Source organism: Passer montanus, unplaced genomic scaffold (assembly GCF_014805655.1).
Source record: "Passer montanus isolate IOZ18808 unplaced genomic scaffold, ASM1480565v1 scaffold4, whole genome shotgun sequence".
In the NCBI taxonomy this organism is placed as follows: Eukaryota; Metazoa; Chordata; class Aves; order Passeriformes; family Passeridae; genus Passer; species Passer montanus.
The window spans coordinates 15,595,123-15,614,985 of record NW_024368818.1 but is presented as its reverse complement, the minus strand read 5'-3'; the positions used below and the strand labels follow the sequence as shown (position 1 = coordinate 15,614,985).

At 37.5% G+C, this 19,863-nt stretch overlaps 1 protein-coding gene across 28 annotated transcripts in view; it reads left to right on the top strand.

Moving 5' to 3' along the window:
* DLG2 (discs large MAGUK scaffold protein 2) overlaps window positions 1–19,863 on the top strand; it is a 982,417-nt gene that overhangs the window by 584,041 nt on the left and 378,513 nt on the right. For all 28 annotated transcript variants that reach the window (XM_039718578.1, XM_039718592.1, XM_039718586.1 and 25 more), the window contains one exon: window positions 8,516–8,569. In XM_039718578.1, the coding sequence (XP_039574512.1) occupies window positions 8,516–8,569 (54 nt within the window). The remainder of the gene's footprint in view (window positions 1–8,515; window positions 8,570–19,863) is intronic.

The following is a 19,863-nucleotide window of genomic DNA, read 5'->3' as shown; positions in this document are numbered from 1 at the left end:
TAGCAAGTTGTAAAGTCTACAAATTGGACTGATTTTTCTTCTCTGTGCAAATTTTTTTAAACTATGAGAGAAATTGGTTCTAAGAACAAAAAGAAAATGTCATTTGCATATTTCCACTCTCTGTCCTAGATGAAGATTGCATCATTCAAAAGGGACCATCTTCTTTAATCAGGAACAACCTGATGGCCTTACAAAGGTTCACAAGGAGAGCCCTGGCTAAGATGGGCAGCTGGTGATGTTCCTGCTGGGTGCTACAACCTGTAAAATTATGGAAAATCTGGCCGTTCTGGCATGTGCTGTCCTGCAAGCCACCCACAGAGCACTCAGGTTCTCAAGCAGAAGGACATCGGCAAGAAAACTGAGATTTAAAAACAGTTGGCAAGCCCTATAGTAAAGTAGCAAATAGCTGTAATTTGTGTAACAGAGCATCTCCATTGAGAAATGCATTTTATGCCACACGAAGTTAAACCACGTAAAAGAGCTGATTCCCCCTGAGCCCTGGATAGCTGCACTTCACACATGGATGTTTATCTTTTAAACTGATGTACTGAGTGCAGTGGTCCTGCAGTGATTTAGGGTTTGAAACAAGCTGTCGGGCAAGTGATATATTTGGAATTATTTAGTTAATTTTATTAATCACTTAGAGATTCTGGGACATAAAGGGGCACTCTGGGACATCAATTAAAATTTTTCCAGAGGACGTTAGGGTAGAAGTTTACTTCCACTGACATAAAAATCAAAACATTCTTTGTTCCAGCACAGAGCAAGTTGAATTTGCAGTTTATTGCAGATATTCAAAATCAAGTTTGTTTCTTTAAGTTCTTCCTGTATACTTAAATGTATATATATTTATACAATAAGTGAAAGCATTTGGCAAAATAGCTTTGCCTCTATACATACTTAGCCAGAATCAGTGAGCTAATTTGGTGCATTATATGGACCACAGTAATTCCCAGCTCTCCTCACGGCCACTTCAGTGCCAAAAGCAGATTGTTGGTGATTTTGCTATTTGTGCTATTAGAACCTTCCAGAACTCTAAAACTTTTGTATATCTTATTCTTTTATCTCTATGGAGAGTTTTAACTCTGACACCAGTAAGCCTTGATGACTTCTGCCCTTGCTAAGCAGAAGCAAGGCACTGCTCTTTGGCACTGATTCCTTTCTTGCTGAGCTCCTGTTTACAGTGCTGAATGTAACATATTAACCTGAAAGCAGGTGTTTCATTCTTTAACATTCATGTTCTGATAAACCTCTTTAACAGTTACTGAATTTTGTTAAAGTAACTCCCTGATTCACATTTAGTTTTGCATTCTCTTTTTTTTTTTTTTGTTCTCTTCATCTGCATTACAATTTTTAGCCCATTGGGTTTTTTTTTTTTGGTTTTTTTTTTTTTTTTTTTTTCTCTTCATCTGCATTACAATTTTTAGTCCATTTGTTTCTGTGGTTTTGATGAGGGTTTGTATAACCCCATGCAGAAATGGTACACTCAAATTCAGGTATTTAATGATATAAAAAGGTAACAGAATAAGACCCTGGGTAACTGCTTTGTAAGCTTAGTGTACCATGATGTTAAAAATAAAAAGCCATATGGTTGGTAAGGCAGCCTTGTCTTTGGAAAGAAAGGAGGAAAAGCCAAATATGAGCAGATACCATAATTAGGTTGCAAGTGCAGTCCAGATCCAGCCCCTCCATTGTTTGTATTGGGATCACACATGAATTTGTTTTTCCTCTGGCCCTGCTCAGCTTTTGGAGAAAGTGTTGCAGTGTTTGTAGATATGGCACTATGGACATGGTTTAGTGGTGGGTTTGGCAGTGCTGGGTCAACATTTGGACTCTGTGACCTTAGAGCTATTTTCCAACATAAATGATTCTAAGATTCCATGAAAGAAATAGCTGCAGTTTTGTTTTGATTTTTTTTCCTCTCTCTGGAAGGAGTTCTATGTTTGTGCACACTGCGGTTGGGAAAAAAAAAAAAAAAGGCACACAGCTAGGTCAAATAGGATGCCTAAAATCTGGATGCATGCTTTTCTTCTGGTCTGTTTTGAGTCTGTGTGCATTCATGTGTATTAGCACAGAATCACAGACTATCCTGTATTGGAAAGGACCCACAAGGATCATCAAGTGCAACTCCTGGCCCTGCACAGACCATCCCCAAGAGTCGCACCATGTGCCTGAGAGCATTGTCCAAATCCTTATTGAACTCTGCCAGGCTGGGTGCTGTGACCACTTCCCTGAGGAGCCTGTTCCAGTGGCCAGTGACCTTTTCCCACTGATATTTCTATGCCCTTCATTAGATCTTATATTGGGAAAAAAAATTATCTCTTACATTAATCATTGTTATTTCAACCTGCTAACAGGTAAGATCATTACAGGGGGAACTTCAACAGCTGTAAAGTAGGTGCTTTCTTCTCAGTGCCTCTGATAGCCTCTGAATCCACACAGAAATATTGAATTTTCTTTATGTATGGGTTTGGTTGTTTTTTTTTTTAATAATGCCAATTAATATAATTTTAATAGGAAATTATTCCTACAGATTAAGTAAAAACAATGTAAAACTCCAAGTCTGCAAATAAGGCCACCTCCTTTGAAAAGTGCAATTTACATTTAAACTAAATGGTTTTATATGAGGCTGCATTTTATACAAAGGGAGTGGTCTTGAGGATTTCTTGAGGCATTTTTCTTCTTTTATGGAAGTTGCAGCTTGCCATCAAAGTTGCTTTTGACTTCTGTTTTATGTTTCAGAGCAGAGGTAGGATTGTTTGCTGCTAAGTCATTCTTTAGATGTTCAAAGAGGTTCTCTGTCTTTTACATTTTCTGATTAATAGCAGTGAAATGACTTTTTATCTTTTAGTCTTTCAGTTTGTAATTCAGTGGTAAATATGACAAAAGGTGCTGTGTGTTCTGTGATCTTGAGGCCTCATAGCATGCCAGAGAATTACTGTTTTGACATCTAAATTGTCATTTAATCTTTCCTGCCATTGTGTGTAAATGTAAATCTATTTCTTGCAATTATGAAACTCCTGAAAACAGGAACTTAAACTAATTCATTATCACTTTCTTAAGGCCTTAAGCAGTCTTACACTGTGTGTCTGAGATATGCAGCATGCCCTATTCATGTACCCATGTAGGGACTGCTCTACTTTGTGTTAAGACACAAAATGCTAACGTTTGGCATAATACAAAACTGCAAATGTATATTCCAGGGATTGTTTCAGAGTTTAGGGCCTGCTGCCTGGAAAGACGAGCCTTTAACTGTGATATACAGTCCAGAGTTCATTGTCTGCACAAGATGGAAATATGTCACTGACAACTCAACCTACTTTTAAAATGGTAATATGTATGCTCTTGTATTACTCTCAGTTTCACCACCACCTTATGTTGAGTCTAATTACATATAATAATGTAGATAAGGATTGTGATTGCTTAACAAGCCTCAAGTTGCATAAGAGGAGGTTGAGATTGGATATTAAGAAAAAGGTCTTTGCTGAAAGGGTGATCAAGCCTTGGAACAGGCTGCCAGGAAAGCGGTGGAATCACTGTACCTGGAAATGTTCAAAAACCCCTTATGTCGGATGCTTAGGGACATGGTTTAGGGGTGGTCCTGGCAGTGCTGGATTATTGGTTGGGCTTGGTCATAGAGGTCATTACCATCTTATTGATGTATGAAATTGAAGTTGCAGCTAGAAATAAGCATAGGTGGGCAGTTTCAAAATGATGACATACTTGGTTGTGGCTTCTTGTTAAGAAGTAATGTGCTGTGCTTATGATTTATAAAGTAGTGGCCACATAACTATGTTTGTGATTTTGTGGTCTGGTGCTGAATATAGTCCTGCATAGTTGGAACAGTTAAAACAAGGACTTATGAATGCTGGAGAAAGCAACCCAGTATGTTATGGAATGTCTCTAAAACTGTGAGTAGTATGATTAAAACCAGTCAACCAGGATAATGCTAGCACTCATGGTAGAGGGAAAGTTCACCTTGTCTGAGGTATGAGTCATGTCATATACTTGTAGAGAATTTGGCAGCAGAGTAATTGTTCATGAACTAGACCATGTGCCTTTTTGTCCTGTTTGTACTGGCTTCAAGTGCTTTTACTCTGTCTTGCTTCTAAGTTGTGCTTTTGGCAGAAAAGCAAGCAGAACAATCTTGTATATATTTGTGGAAGCAAAGTGTTTTATGCTCAAGTCCTTCACGAAGAAGAATAAAAAAAAATCTTCCATTTCTATTTTTTTTTCACAAAGCTATTCAAGTTTTGTCTCAGCTATGCCAGTCTTTCACTGCAGCTGTCAGTGTGATGCTTTTTTTCAAAGCACAGAGGTGGCTCAGCTGAAAGCAGTGCTTCCAGTCAAGGGTAGAAGGAAGGTTCATGCAGGGAGCAGGAGCTGTAAGTCTGACTGCACAGTACATTGTCAGCTTAGATAATACTTAATGTATAGGTAGGGATTGGGATGGAGAGGAAAGTAAGTGAGGAATGGGGAAAACAGGATTACTCAATTCACTGCACTCAGTAGTAATCAAAATTCTGGTGATTGGTTTGGTTTTATTTTGCATCTGGGAAAAGCTACTTGGTAAAATGTAATTCAGTGTCTTGGTCAAGATGGTGGAGGGAGGCCAAAGCACAGAGTTAGGAATAAAGTTGTTATCTTTGAGAAAGCTATTTCTTCTCAGCCAGTCTGAAGCCTAGATAAAGACAGTATAGATTTGTGTGGGTATACAGATTGAGAGATAAGAGGCAGTGCTATCTCAAAGACACTCTAGGCAGAGGTTCTCAAGAGAATCTGGACATATTTCTGCGTGCCTTTATTAATTCATGCACAGTTGGAAGTACTGTTGATGAATCCTGGTTCATAGATTTGTCAATGTTCTCCATTAGAAGTACAGAGATACCTGAGTATCTTTTTTGAGAATTTGGTGAACCAGTGTGACATGTTTTCAAGTCACGTTTTCATAGATACAGACACATCATTCTGGAAAGTAAAATCTTTAACTCCTTGTTGATACTAATCTCTTTCAGTAACTTCACTGTGGTTACTGTTTTGATTCTGTTGACTACTCCATGGCTAGCGCTATATTTAGGGCTCTCTCCAGTGATTGGAAACTGTCTTCTCAACTTTGCATGATTGAAATCTCCTACTTGAAAGCATGAGCTATAAACAGGGCCCAGCTAATGAAATAATCTCCATTTCCTGCACTTTAATGCAATTTCGCAGCTCAGGAGGCTAGTGTTCTTCAAATTGCCATATAGCAGAGAGATGGGAGCAAAATGTTTCTGTTAAATCATACTTCTTATTAAAAACCCAACAAAACAAATACCTGTCCCCCCAAGAAAAAAACCCAAAATGTTATAAGTTTTAACAAAAAGTCGTGTCTCACACACATACACACACCACACAGAATCACATACCCAGATATGAACAGGAGGAACAGAGAAGGTGAATGCCCTGATGATACTAGTTGTGAGTGAGTGCTTGTAGTCACTATATCTATCTGAAACTATTGTGCTCTGAATTTTTTCATGCCCATCTGTCTGAAGAGGATGAATCATCAGAAAATCATCAGTTTGATAGTTTAGTACAGTCTTTCCAATCGGTAAAGAACACAGTAAGCACAGTGTTGAAATGAACCCTTAGTGATACACTGGCCTGAAAACTAATTCTTTACAGGCTCTGTAGCAGGGCCAGTCTAGAAAGAATCATGTCATTCAAAGGAGCAGCTTTCAATGCTCAGACTTTTCCTGTGGAAGGGGTGATGGACCAAGTGATAACCCAGGGTTCAGGATTAGGTAGGTAGCTAACAAATGGAAGCATGGTGGTGAGTGTCCATGGTCTGGGCCTCCAGAACATTTTGTCAAGGTTTATGAAGGAGAGAGGGAGGTGATTAAAAGGAAGGAGGTCAATTTACAAATGTTTGGATTTTACCTTGTCAACCTAACATCTTTCTGTGATGAGAAATATGCTAGCTCTGTGGATGAGGGAAGATGAGTAGATGTCATTTGCCTGGATTTTAGCAAGGTTTTCAGCACAAATTCTCTTTCATAGCCAAATGAGAGAGACACTAAATGGATGGGTTTACTAGAAGATGAGTGGGACACTGGCTAGAGCAGCAGACCCAAAGAGCAGTGGTCAGCAGTTCAGAGTTCAGTTACTTGTGGTGCTCATACAGAGTTGACAGAGGTGCTAATGCTGTTTAATATCTTCATTAATAACCATAATGATTATATGGAAGGCATTGTCAGAAGGGTTTGAGGCACCACCAGACTGGGAAGAGCAGATGATACACTGGACTGTTCCAGCTCTTTAGAGGAATATAGGAGAAGGAGAAATGTGCTGAGAGGAACATTACAAAGTTCAGTGAAAACATACAGGAGTTCCCCATGACAGAATAAAACATGGAGCAGTCCCAACCAGGCACAGTCTGGCTAAGCTGCAGCTTTGTAGAGAGGAGATCAAGTTCCATGTGAATCAGCCATTGTAGCAGTGAGGGGGAATGGGAAACTGGACTGCACTACCAGCCTGGGCAGCAGGGTGAGGGACATCTCATCCCCTTGCCACACTGCACCAGGAATACTCTGTCCAGTCCCAAGTGTTCCCACATTTGTTTCTGATTTCTTTAGCTTTATTTCAGGAAAATCGGATACAGATAAAAGGCTTTGTTCTTGAAGAGGTTAAAGAGTGAATGCTTTGCAAAATGACTTCTGAAAGATGTTTGTTATTTTAGTATATACTGGTTTTTAAATCATAAGTGGAAAGATGCTTTTGTTCTGAAAATTGCAATTTTTTTATAGTTGGTAATAGACCAACACAGTAGGTAAAAATAAAAAGGAGATAAAATCAATACTGTAAAAAATTGCCAAGCTTATTCTTCCTGTAGCAAAGGTAGCACTTTTTTAAGTGTATTGAGCTAAATATTAGTGTTATTTTTAAAAGGAAACAATTTGTTTTACCTTCAATGATTATGCAACCATAGGCATATTCTATATGCCTAAAGCTAAAAGTATTATAATCACATGGCCTTCAGCTTTTAACTGTTACTTCAGTGTGTCCAGTGCTTTGGGACACAATGAGAATAACAAGTGTATAATATCTTTTCAGATACTAAGCATTTTAATATCAAATAATACCTTACCATGACACTGGCCCATGCCATGAAATGCAGACATACCAAGTTGTATGCATTTAATGTTAATTCACAGCTTACACAGTTGTATGGAAATTATGGCATTAATCAGCAGTTGCCTTTGTCCAGTAACATAAAATTTCTTTGAACACAGAATTATCCTTGAATGACTGCACAAAAACTAGGAAAAGAAAAAACTTCGAACTGTGTTATTATCATATTATTTGAATTATTGCAGTAATGTCACATTCCTAATTTGGGTTGGTAACAACCAAAGGTTTGAAATCCCACAGTAAATATTTGCTGACAGAAATAGGATCAGTGTTTTCAGCAGTGCTGAGTTCATGCCTACCATGCACAAAGAGACCCTGCAGTCTGTATGAGTTTAAAGTGCAGTCATTCAGTGACAAATACACAGTGCAGATGAATAGAACTAGTGAGCTACTGTGCTAAGCATTAGTATTTTCATCAGCCCACTACAGTGACTGAAGAGTCTTTGCTGCCCAAGTAGGCATGAGAAAGGGTGCCTTCCATCACTTTTTGTACTACACTGACTACACGTTTCTCCTTCTGAGTCCTTGATTTGTTAACAATCCCATCTCAGCAGTCCTGCCTCAGTTTGACATTTTACTGACGGTGCTTGCCTGTGGCTTATGCGTTCTCACAACTCCGTGGTTTTCTCCAGAGTCTGAGCTAGGTTTATGCTGGGTCACAGAGCTTGGCATTGGGTCAGTACCACTGAATGCCAGAATGGGAAGAGCAAGAGGTTCAGGTGGCTGGAAACTAGCCTGGATATGAGCTTCATCAAGAAATTAAAGATCAGGTTGGGCAGCTTTGCAGATGCTCAGGTCTTTTTAAACTGGTCTGTATTTCAATCTGAGTGTATATGAACTATACCAATTATACACATATGACATAAATGTCACCATATATGTGCTTATACATATACCTATGCAATACTGCTAAGTAATGTAAGCATTACATGTTTCCCCTCTGTAAAGATCAGTTAATCATCTTGGTTCAAACACAAAAGGTGGATTTGTCAGGTAAGGAAGCTGAAACCCTCAATCTCAATATCCCCTAACTGAGTTGAATACATCAGGTTTCTTACATTGCTACCAAAAAAAAAATTAACAACTGGATGATACATATTCAGGATGTGGTCCAAAGCCTGGAGAAACTAAAAAGAAAAGCCACAGTGAGCTGTGGTTTGGAGGCTGAGAATCTATTTCCTTCATCCTTGACTGAGCAGTAGCCACAGTTATGTAGTGTTGTATGATTTGAATTCAATGGGAAAATGGGCTTTTGGACATTTAACTTAATGTATAATTATGGGTATTTCAATATTAATGAATTTCAGGTCTTTAAATTTATTTTCTCTTTTTTTTCTCCTTCCAGGCAAGCCCTGCCCCTATAATTGTCAACACAGACACTTTGGACACAATCCCTTATGTAAGTATTAAGAGGTTTTTTATAAATATGTAGAATTGTTTATTTTCACACAGAAATTCTGTTTGGTATTGCATAGAAGTTACCTTAGAAACAAATCTGGCAATTAATAATTATTTTAAGTTACACAGTAAATTCTTTTCTAAGAAAATAGAGAATGGCCACTGCACTCAGGTGAATCATAGCATATTATATATGCACAATTTGTAGCTTATGTTTACTAAAACTAGCCTTTCTTTGAAAAAAGAAAAACTCTTTTATTAAGGCTTACCAGTGACATGAGTATTTCCTTTTACAGCCATGCACACCCTGCTAGCATAATAGAAAGATACCTGGATGCACAGTGTATCTTAAAAGGGTGCAATATCCCTTCATTTGTCTTTCTGTCCTTCTTTTGTAAATGGAAATTGCTTATGATAAATAACAGCTCTAACTAATTGACTTAATATTTTCCTGTTAATGTCTCTTCTTTTTTATGACTTCTAGGAAACAGATTATCCTAAAATAAATGCATATTTTTATTAGATTTTTTAAAAATCCATATTTTCTCCAAGCATTTGATATCATTGTTGTTTAGACTGTAAAATCAACTATAGTTGAAGATAAAGGGCATAGAAAAACACAAAGCGAACACATCACAAAGAGAGTAACAGGCTTAAATGATTGGAGGAAAGAAAAACAAGTAGCACAAAGCTAGCCAGCCAGTACCTAATCTTTCCCCTTGCATCATTTTAGTTCTCTCTTTGTAGCTCCTAATTAATGTCTCTCATCTGTCCTGTTTTGTCCACATCTGTTTCTTATGATACCAATGCACAAGCCTAATTATTTATCTACCTACACCAATCATGTTGCAGGGTTCTGTCTTTCAGAAGGCTGTTGATAAGGAAGTTTAATAGGGGTTGTCCTAGCCAGTTTGTTACTGACAATTCATAAAACTTAGAAATTATTGTGCACAGCACAGGTAAAGATCACAGCCAAGAGCAATTTAGAAGAATGACAGTGCTCTAGAGCAGAAGAGAATTAAGTCCCTTGATGGGAATATGAACTGTTGGGAAGGGTGAAAAAGTTAAATAGAATTTCTCTGTTCATTTGCATGCAGCTTTTTTAAAAGACTTCCTATCATTTCTGTCTCAGTTTTCCATCCTAACATCAAAACCATCTGCTATGGTCTCACTTTCAATAGGTCTGTCTGGCTTTTCTCCCGTATTTTGATGAGACATTTTATACTTAGTGTTCTCTAGTCTTCCAGAAGGGACACTGTGAGCCCTGGTTCTCATTTTCAGCACTGGACCTGTGCCCGGGATTCTCTGCAGCTACGGTGTTAGAATTCCTAAATACAGATGCAATTACACTGGTGACAAGATGCTCAGTCAATGTGATTTGATCCCTTAACACATCCTATCAATACTTACACACTTTTATGCCACTTTTGTACTAGAGTTCCTTTCTCTTAAATAACAAAGAACAAATGACCAAACACATTCAAGAGAAATGTTGACAGTAGGCTGAGAAGAGCCTGTGGGCTGTTTCAGTCTCCAACACATGATGTGAACTGGATAAATAAACAGAAGGTGCATGCTGTAGAAATAGACAACTCTGAGTTAGTCACCTTGCTCTTCCTAGCCTAGGATGAGTTATTTCTCTTATAAATGGGACACAGCAGCGTCACCACAGAGTGGCTTATTTAACACTAGTCACTAAGAAGCACTTCACATTGACCTGTCTGCTGAGCCCAGGCTACTGTAGTGCCCCACAGAACCTGGGGTCTCTGCTTTACCAATAGGCATTTCCTTCTGCTCATGATTTGTATGCTTGAACATTCTCTAAAATGAGACACAAAAACAAGCCATGAACAAATTACTTCTTCCTCCAAACTAATATTTGAGGGAATGGGCTGGGAGACCTGTGTTTTCTTTCTTGCTCTCAGGAGTAATGCAGTTTAATTTAGTATGGTTTCATTTTATATTGCCTCTGCAAGGGTGATGCTGTAGTCACTGGGCTAGATCCATGTTTGCTTCTGTGTGCATCCCCTCCTGTTCCAGGGATCCTTCCCAATACATATTTAGTGACAGCATATAGTGGATTGACTCTGGCCAGTAGCCAAACAGCCTTCTCACTTCTCTCTGCTGTGGGTCAGGAGGAAGATAGGAGAGATAAAAGCAGAAGATAATGAGTTAAATAGGGAAAGCAAATGTTGCATGTTCCGGTTAAAGCAAAATAAGAAATTCATTCACTGCTTCCCATTAGTGGGCAGATGTTTAGCAGTGAAAGCAAGGCTTCATCAGCTGTAGCAGTTATTTGGGAAGACAAATACCATAACCATGAATGTTCTCCCTTGCCTCCTTTCCCTGAGCGTTTACTGCAAAACACCATTCCTTTGGTCATGTGGGGTCATGTCTCGTGGCTATGTCTCCTCCAAACCCTGTGTCCACCCCCAGCCAACGTGCTACTGGGACGGGAAGGGTAAAATTGAAAGGAGAAAAAAGCCTTGATGCTGTGTAAGCTCTCCTCAGCAATAACCAAAATGCTGATGTATTATCAACAGTGTTTCAGCCACACATTGAATTATTGCTCCATGTAGGCTACTATGGAGAATAAACCCCATCCCAGCAAAACCCCATACAGCCTATAGTATTGCATGGGTCCTGTAATACAGCCTATAACATAATGGATGTTAGGGGAGTTTGGTCTCTCTTTGAAATATTTGGAAATACAGACACAAATTTCCAAACTAGATGAGTTAAGTGTATGATAGTGCAGCCTTCATCATATGATTTATTTTACAGGAAATATAACTTAGCGGATATGCCCTAAAAATATTTTTCCTGGATGAGGTCAGTTCAGAGAGATAACAAAAAGCTAGATTTAATTATGATTTTGAAACTTGAGCATGTGTTAAATGGCTGTATTTTCAGCACTGTTAGAACTTGCAGACATGCATGGGGGAAGACTCTAAGTGCCTAGGAACATCTTTGGTAAATGTTTAAGTACCCTTAAAGTTAACTAGCTAGGTATTTGCACTTCTGAAAGGCACTACTGATTTTTAGTTGCCATAAAATAAACTTCTAACACTCTGAGAAAATTACTTTATGGATCAGAGAATCCAAGTTAAATGATTGTATTTTCTGTCCAAATCTAAAAGGAGCCTTGGTGTAAGATGCTGATCCTCTCTCAGAACTGTGGAGTCTTTAAACACCCAGAAGTGCTGTTCCTTGGGGCTATAGTGATCTTAGATTCCTGCTATTCATCCCCTTTTTCAGCTCTCATTGCCAAAGTACACTTGGAGTCCAGGAAGACTGGATGGGGAGAACAAGAATTTTTCAGATCCTGCTAATTGGGTCACAGTTCTAATGTTTACATTCTTTTTTTTTATACTCTGCCTTTCTCTAGTCTTATGTAGTTGTCCTTGAATTCTTTTGGTTGAGTTTGCCTTCCACAAATGTGAACACTGTTTCTAAATCAACTTGTTGAATAGAATTAAAAGGCAGGGGAATACATAAGCAAGTGCTATGTCTCAAGAAAGTTTTTGAGATATTAGTTTTGATTTCTGACCGATGGGATTTTCTAAGATACTTTTCATGATAACTAGTTAATGCTGTCCACTCACATGTTTGCACAAAAAAAAAGTGCTCCTTAAAAAAAATAAAAACTTTTTCATTTATTAATTTTTTTTTCTTAAATAATGGCAGTTTTCATTGCATTTACCATAACAAAATTAAGTCATCAATTTTATACCATATAGAAATTATTTCCAAAATTAGGCACTGGAATAAGAATGGATTTTCAAATTTTGATGAATCAAAATGGCATTTTTTTCTGTAATTTCTAGCCACACTGATAACCTGATAGATCCCTAAATAAGGTCAGGCTATTTTTAGTCTTGTTACATGCCAGATGAAGACTTTTTATGATTTAATTAGGCTTTTGGCACAACCTGTATCATTGTTTCATTTTGCAGGATGTACGCTCAGTGCATTTCCAGTTCATTAACATCTCTGCTCATCCTCCCTGCCATCTTCCTCCAAAAATTCCTGAGTGTTTTTGGGAGACACCTCTCACAGTGATGGTCAGCATTCACAAAGCATGTTCACATGTCAGCTTTGCAGTGGCCCCTCTGAGAGAAATTTCCTTTGTACAGTTGATATACAACTGGTAAACTAAGTGATTTGTCTCATTAACCCTCTAATGATTTAAAATCACAGTATTAAACATTTTGCAACTGTTGACATCTTTCAAACCTTTCAACTCAATAGTTTGGGACAAAAAATCATTCTTGGTGGGACTGATTTCCATCAGTATGCTTTTTTTAGATGAGATAAAAGAAAAGGCCTTATTCTATTATTCTATTATAATTTGGGCCTACAGAAAATAACAGAAGAAACAGTTAATTAAGTTAGTTTCTAGGTTCAGTGGTTTGAAAGCTTTGGCTCTCCAAGCTTTGGACGTGGGAATAAATTTGATAGGAAGCTTCAATGGTACAAAACAAATTATTCTATGACATTTTAAACACAATTAAACATTTGTGGGAGTTTGTTTGTTCTCTATTCTTTTGCTGTAAATTTTAGATCTCTTTGTATAATGAGAAGTATTAATTTAATAATATATGAATCATCTCATTTTCTCTGTTGCACAGAATAGGCCTTATTTATTTTTTCATTTCCAAAAAGCTGCATAGTTGAGTTAAAAGTAGCTATAAGGCTGTTTTTTCTGCATCACTTACAGAAATTGAAGGGAGCCTTTCTATTTATCTTAGGATGGAATTTTATTTTCCTCTTAACAAAAAAATTAGGGAAGTTCACTGGAGTACTGTGGTTGTTCCCTTCCTCCCCCATCTTGTCACAGCAATAAGATCTGAGGAATATGTACTTTATTCTCCTTTCAGCCACAATGAATTCTTCATGTTTCTTCATTTTCACACTGTTCTTTCACATTATTATTTTTATATTATTACTGTTTTGAGGTGCAGTTATTTTATTATAGGTTTGATTTGCTAACTATACTGTCTATGCTGAGTTCTGCGAAGATACATGTAAGACATGTCCTGAAGAAGTAATTTTCTAACAATGTTGCTTATGTTTTCATGAGCTGTAATCAAATCTTTGTGGTATTTTACCCTTGCCTGAGTGTGGCCACAGAGAGGGCTGTGCAGCTGTTTTGGTGCATCCCAGCTTAGGGACACTGTGAGCTCAGCCCCTCCTGGAGTAGGGCAGTGTGGGTGCCAGGATGATGCCAAAATGGAGAATTCTGAAAAACTTTCAGCTTTCATCTCTGCCATTGAGCTAGTGCACCTAGATTTAGCACATTAGAAGGAGGCACATAAAAAGCTTAAATGAAGGCTGAAAAGTAAATTCTGTTCTGATGTAGATGGAATCAGTCACTTCACTCTCAACTGAAAAGAAACTATATTATTGATATAAGAGTAGTTCAGTGGTAAATATAGCAGTGGTTTAACAAGAATGAATGGCCAGGTATAGTTGAGCATTTACTGGATAGAGAACAGTCACAATTTTAGGGGGATCTTCCTATTGAGCCATGAGGTTCAGAAAGGACCCCATTCTGTTCCAAACTTCCTTTCAGATGGCGTTTAGGTGCGGCTGGATCCGGACTGTCTCAGCCTTGGCCAGTGGTTGATGTCTAAAGGATTCTATATTGGCAATGACAGAGTCAATTAGGTTGGAAAAGGCCTCTGAGATCATCAAGTCCAACCTTTGACCAAACCACAATGTCAACTAGACCATGGCACTAAGTGCCACATCCAGTCTTTTCCTAAACACCTCCAGGGACAGTGACTCAACCACCTCCCTGAGCAGCCCATTCCAATGTTTAATCATCCTTCCTGAAAGATTGCCAAGTTTCACTGTGCTTATTCCCAATTCACTTACCAACCATCTGATGTAATAAGGCATCTCGTAACCTTGAGAGGCATTCCTACTCAAGGGGAAATCCTGGTGTGCAGCCCACTGCCACGCAGGAGTGCTCAGCAGGCCCTGGGCTGTCTGCTCTGCATGGAGTAAGATGATAGAGTCATAGTCATATTTGCATACTGAGTACGATGCTAGTTTCTTCCAGATTTGCCTTGAGTTGGACATTGACCAGCATTCTGGTCAGCTGGGTGTATTGCCCAAATGTTGTCCTTGCCTATCATGTTGTTATCTATCTCCCCCCAAGTCCAGCTGGGGCCAGCTTGAACCTTCAGGACCAGATACATCCATGACTGACCACCACTTAGGGTTATTACTTGAGCAGGAGTTATAATGGAATATAAATTCAGGCTGGGGATGAGAGCACATTGCCACGCCTGACTGTAAAAGAATGAGGAAACTTTATAAATTTCTGAGAGCAGTGAGTGCTCTAAAGTCTTTTATTGGATAATAAGAATGTAGGTTCATTATAGACCTAGAAAAGTAAATTGGAGCGGGTAGGTGGCCTTACATATTTTTACAATAAAGCAAGTGTTTGCATAATTAATGTTAAATGTCATATATGACTGAGCTGATTTTGGCTGGGCTACAGTGAAGTTTCTTCACAGTGGCTGGTATGAGACTGTTTTGGATTTGTGCTGAACACATGGTTGCTAATATAGGGCTAATTTTGTTATTGCTGAGCAGGGCTTACAAAGAGCCAAGGCCTTTTCTGCTCTTTGTGCTGCCACATTGGTGAGAGAATGGGGGGTGGATGGGAGGCTGGGAGGAGGCACAGTCAGGGCAGGTGATCCCAATTAACCTGAGGGATATTCCAGGTGGTGTGACATCATGCTCAGTGTATAAAGCGGGGGGAAAAAGGAGGAATGGAGGGACATTCAGAGTAATGGCATGTGTCTTCCCAAGTCAAGCTCTCCTAGAGATGGCTGAACACCTGCCTGCCCATGGGAAGCAGTGAATTAACTCCTTGTTTTGCATTGCTTGTGTGTGTGGCTTTTGCTTTCCCTATCAAACTGTCTTTATCTCAGCCCACAAGTTTTTTACCTTTGACCATTCCAGTCCTGCTGGTAGGGGAGTGAGCAGTTGTGTGGGTCTTGGCTGCTGGCTGGGATTAAACCACAACAATGACTATGGATATGAGCTAATTTTGAGGACAGTGGTAATAGAAGACTAAAAAGAAATTTTGATCTAAATGTTAGGCTCTGAATTTTTACAAAAGCAGAAAACTCATGGAATTTTGTTTTTTTTTAATTAATATTATATTGAAATATATTAAAATACCATCATATAGGTGTATATTTTTTTTTCATTGACTTCTCAGAATAAATTGGTTGCTTCTTTCTTAATTAGTTTGATCATAGTCTTGAAAGTCAGATTACACACCTTATTATCTCTAATGACTTAGGTTTTTCCAGATCCTTAACCTGCAGTTTTGTTTATTATTTATACTCATCTTTCAGCCTATCATTAATGTGCATTGCAGTGGAAAAGCTAAAGCTGGTAGAAGTCTGTGCTAGTCTTTTAAAGCTGCATTGGCTTGGCTTGTCTGTTTTGGCCCTTGAATTGTATCACAGCAATGTTTTTTACCCTGGCAAACACTGCTGTATTCTATGTGCCATTGTTTCTGCAGTGGGATAAGACATTTTTCTTTTATAGCAGCAGTATTGACAGGCTTGATTTAAATAATGTTTCTTAAATATTTTGTGATCATCAGTGAAAACGGTTCGACAGAACACAAAACCAATGCACTAATATTAAACAGCTCCTGTTAAGCATGTCAAAATAGAGACGTTTTCATCCTGCTGTCTGATGACCTAAATGGATTTTAGTGTGAAAGCATAAAAAATATGCTGCTTCTGTTGAAAACTCAAAGCAAAAGTACAGAATGGACCTTATGATTTACTTTGCCTTTTCATGCCCACTCTTTTCTGCCTGAAAATAAATTTATTTCAAACCTTTTTTTTTTTTGACATACTGTTTTAAAAATAAACATCTTTTAAAGAAGGGCCAGAGTGATTCTGAAGCAAAAATGTGATTTTTTTCATGTGTTTTGCTTTAAAATTATGAATGCATTTTTAATATTTAAGCCTTCTCAAAGACATAATTTTTATTTAAGGGAAAAAACTTCAAAATAACTTTATGATTTTAGGGGATTTCTTTTATTTTCTGTAGGAATGAACACTACATTGCCTATTTGAGTGCTAAGTACCATAATACATAAATAATCAAAAAGCTTTCATTGTGTCTGGATGTAGGTAGAATTACCAACAAGAATACAACATGTAAATGCATCCCTTGGTCACGTATCTAAGTATTCCACTTCTGTTCTCCAAAATTATAATACTGTCCATTTTCAATCGCCTATGAAGAATAATGCTGGACTTTAGATTCAATCAAGGAGTTCTTTCTGTGGATGTTTGAAATGTTGCAATTAGCAGGCTGGGAGAGAGGAGCTTATTGAACTGTAGAGATCCCATCCTGCACTCATTTGTATCTCTTAGCTTCAGGTAGACACACCATTAATGCTTCACGCTTTTTGGATTTGGAGTGCAAGCACTTCAGCATTTCAGCCCAGATCATGGGTGGGCATTTATCAGCCTTAGTTCAACCACTCTCAAGTTTGTAAAGCAGACTACAATTGCCAGCAGGTTTTTGAATATCCACTATTGGGGTCCCTTAGGCGAGAATGTAAAAACCCCTTGAAGAGGTACAGTGCTTTGCTTTCACAAAGTCTGTTCTTGCTGGGCCACTCTTATTCTTGAATTACATGTACCGACCTCACTACATCAAAAGTAATTTGAATTTGTTTTTTTCATTCTCTGCCTAGCCTTGAATTAGTTTTTCCTTTTGTATAGGTCTATATATTATGTTGCCATAGCTAACTGTACTGGATATTGTAGCAGTAGGCTAAAGTCAGTTGGGTTGGTAGGTTTGCAGGGATCCAGTGGCTAACATAACCAAATATGCTCTTATAGTACAATTCATGTAAATATAGTAAATCATCAAGCCCATTGTCTTTTTCATAAAATACTTAATTAGAATATATATATATGTATGTATAAAATTAAAGACGCGTACCAGGGACATTGGAACTGGACAACCTTTAAAGTTGCTTCCAATCCAAACCATTCTGTGATTCTAAGAAGCTGCTAAAACCCTTCAAAAGTACACGAGGCAATTTTTCCATAGCAATAGCTTTATTTTGAGTTACTTTGTTGTGAAGTTGAAGTTCTGAAGTGATTTGTGAAACAGCATAAAGATTGGAAGTGAATAACTACTAACCTACAGATTTTATTTTTTTTTTTTGTGATTCAAGACAATGGGACTTGTATTGGTCAATATTCACTGTATTACAAAGGTCTAGAATATAACTGAAAGCTGTTATGAAAAAAATGAAAGAAGCGCCAGTACAGATGTCATCATCTTATTGGTTTTAATTATACAAAAGGAAGAAAGCTTTCCTTTTTCATAAGACTTCATTTTGGAGGATTTCAGATTAATTGCTGTCAGAGACAGATGTGTTCCTTTGACCTTGGATAATCTAAGTAAAGAGAAAGTGACTGCTCAGTATTGAAGAGAAAGCTTGTTTTGATGAAAACTGGAAAAGACAAATCTTGCCTTCATGTCTTATTGGACACATGATAGTTTGATTACAATGGGTTTTTCACTTACTTAGGATAAAGTATGTCTGAAATTTGTTTTACAAGAACTCTTCTTTGTAGTTTTAAGAATATTTACTTTTTTATGTGTACAGTTGTTGAATATTTTGCTTTGCAACTACCTGTTAAAGTTCAGCCAAGGGAAGGTTCTTCTCCTGGCAGCACATAATGCAACATTGGTAATAAGAATGGATAAAAAATATACCCTTACCTTGTGCTCTTAACATTATTCACTGTGTTTTTCATAGCAGCATTTTTTCCTGTTATTTATGATAACTTTGTAAAAATTTTAGAATAGCTAGAGTGTGTTCTTACTCATTCCCTACAACTGTATAGAAAGATCTCAATGGAACACCACTCTCTTTTAACAAAATTGCAAAATTAGCCATTTAAATGCTCTTATTTCCCCCATTGTTAGCCAAGGATTTGCTGATCCATGCTGTAAAATTAACACAACTTCAACACAGTTTCAGCAAATCTTTGAAAGTCCCTACTGTTGCAAGTTGTGTCATTTTGGGACTATAAGTTATTTCCAATCTACATTTTATGCATGCTACTTTTAATGCAGTTTTAATGCAGTGGTCTGGTGAATCAGACTTGATAGTAAGTTACTTGATTAAAAAAGTTATTTTTAATCATTGTTTAGATGACCTAGCATAGAGGAGGAAACCCAAATATGCCACAGATAATATCTGTTTTCCTGATCTTAGCTATTGCAGTCCTCATAATTTTCTACAGAAGACTGGCTTCATTTGAAAGTAATAGAAAGTAAAGATTCCTACATGAGATAAATTTCCACTTGTTGAGGTTATTAGTAAAGAGAAATAATAACTGAAGTTCATTTATTTTGTATCTTACATTAACATATTCCATCAGTTGTCGAGTAATTTGCGCCTGTAAATTTTTATGCTAAAGATGGCAAGAGTTTAAAATTCTGGAATCTTTTTAGTCATAAATTATTTCTGCTGAGCACATTATATTTTATGTTTGCTAGGCTGAAACATTTTACTGAATATTGGCAATATTGCCAATTGAATATTGGCAAACATTTTACTGCATGTTGTTCTTTGCTCAGCTTAAGTGAGCATTAGTGTGGTCGTAACAAAATTAATCTTGTCTAATGTCCAAATTCAGGACTTAGGCTTTGCAAAGGTGATGGAAAGGTGAGCATAGCATACTGAGTTTATCTTGGTACTATCGAGCTATACTAATTTTTCATATAATGTGCACAGTACAAGGTTGACTAATTACTTAGATTTCACCATAGTCTTTCTCTTTAGTAGAAGCAGACGTGGTATCTTGGTGATGTACTCTTTCTTATTCTAAAAATACTAAAAGTCCTCAACTGTCCATATGACCCCTTGGTCTTTCCCTAGAGGAGAAGTATAATTTGCAGCTGGTGCTTTCAACACCATTTAATTTCTTTTTGGAAGCATTGTATACTAGTTTAGAATTGGTTTGCAAACTAAGTCAGAGAAGTGTTCTTTCATTCCCCAAGAATTTGAATTTCATGCAGAAATACATAAATATATTCTAGTTTGTGAAACTTTTTTCTGTATATCTTGAAATTGTTGAAAGATACTCATCTTTCTTTCAAAATAAGGACCAATCTCCAGGAGCCATCCTCATGTCTTAGGGAGACTGATCTTATCAATAATGCAGGTTGATCAGAATGGGTCATCCCTGTTTCAATCATGTCTCAGTGAAATTTGTCTCT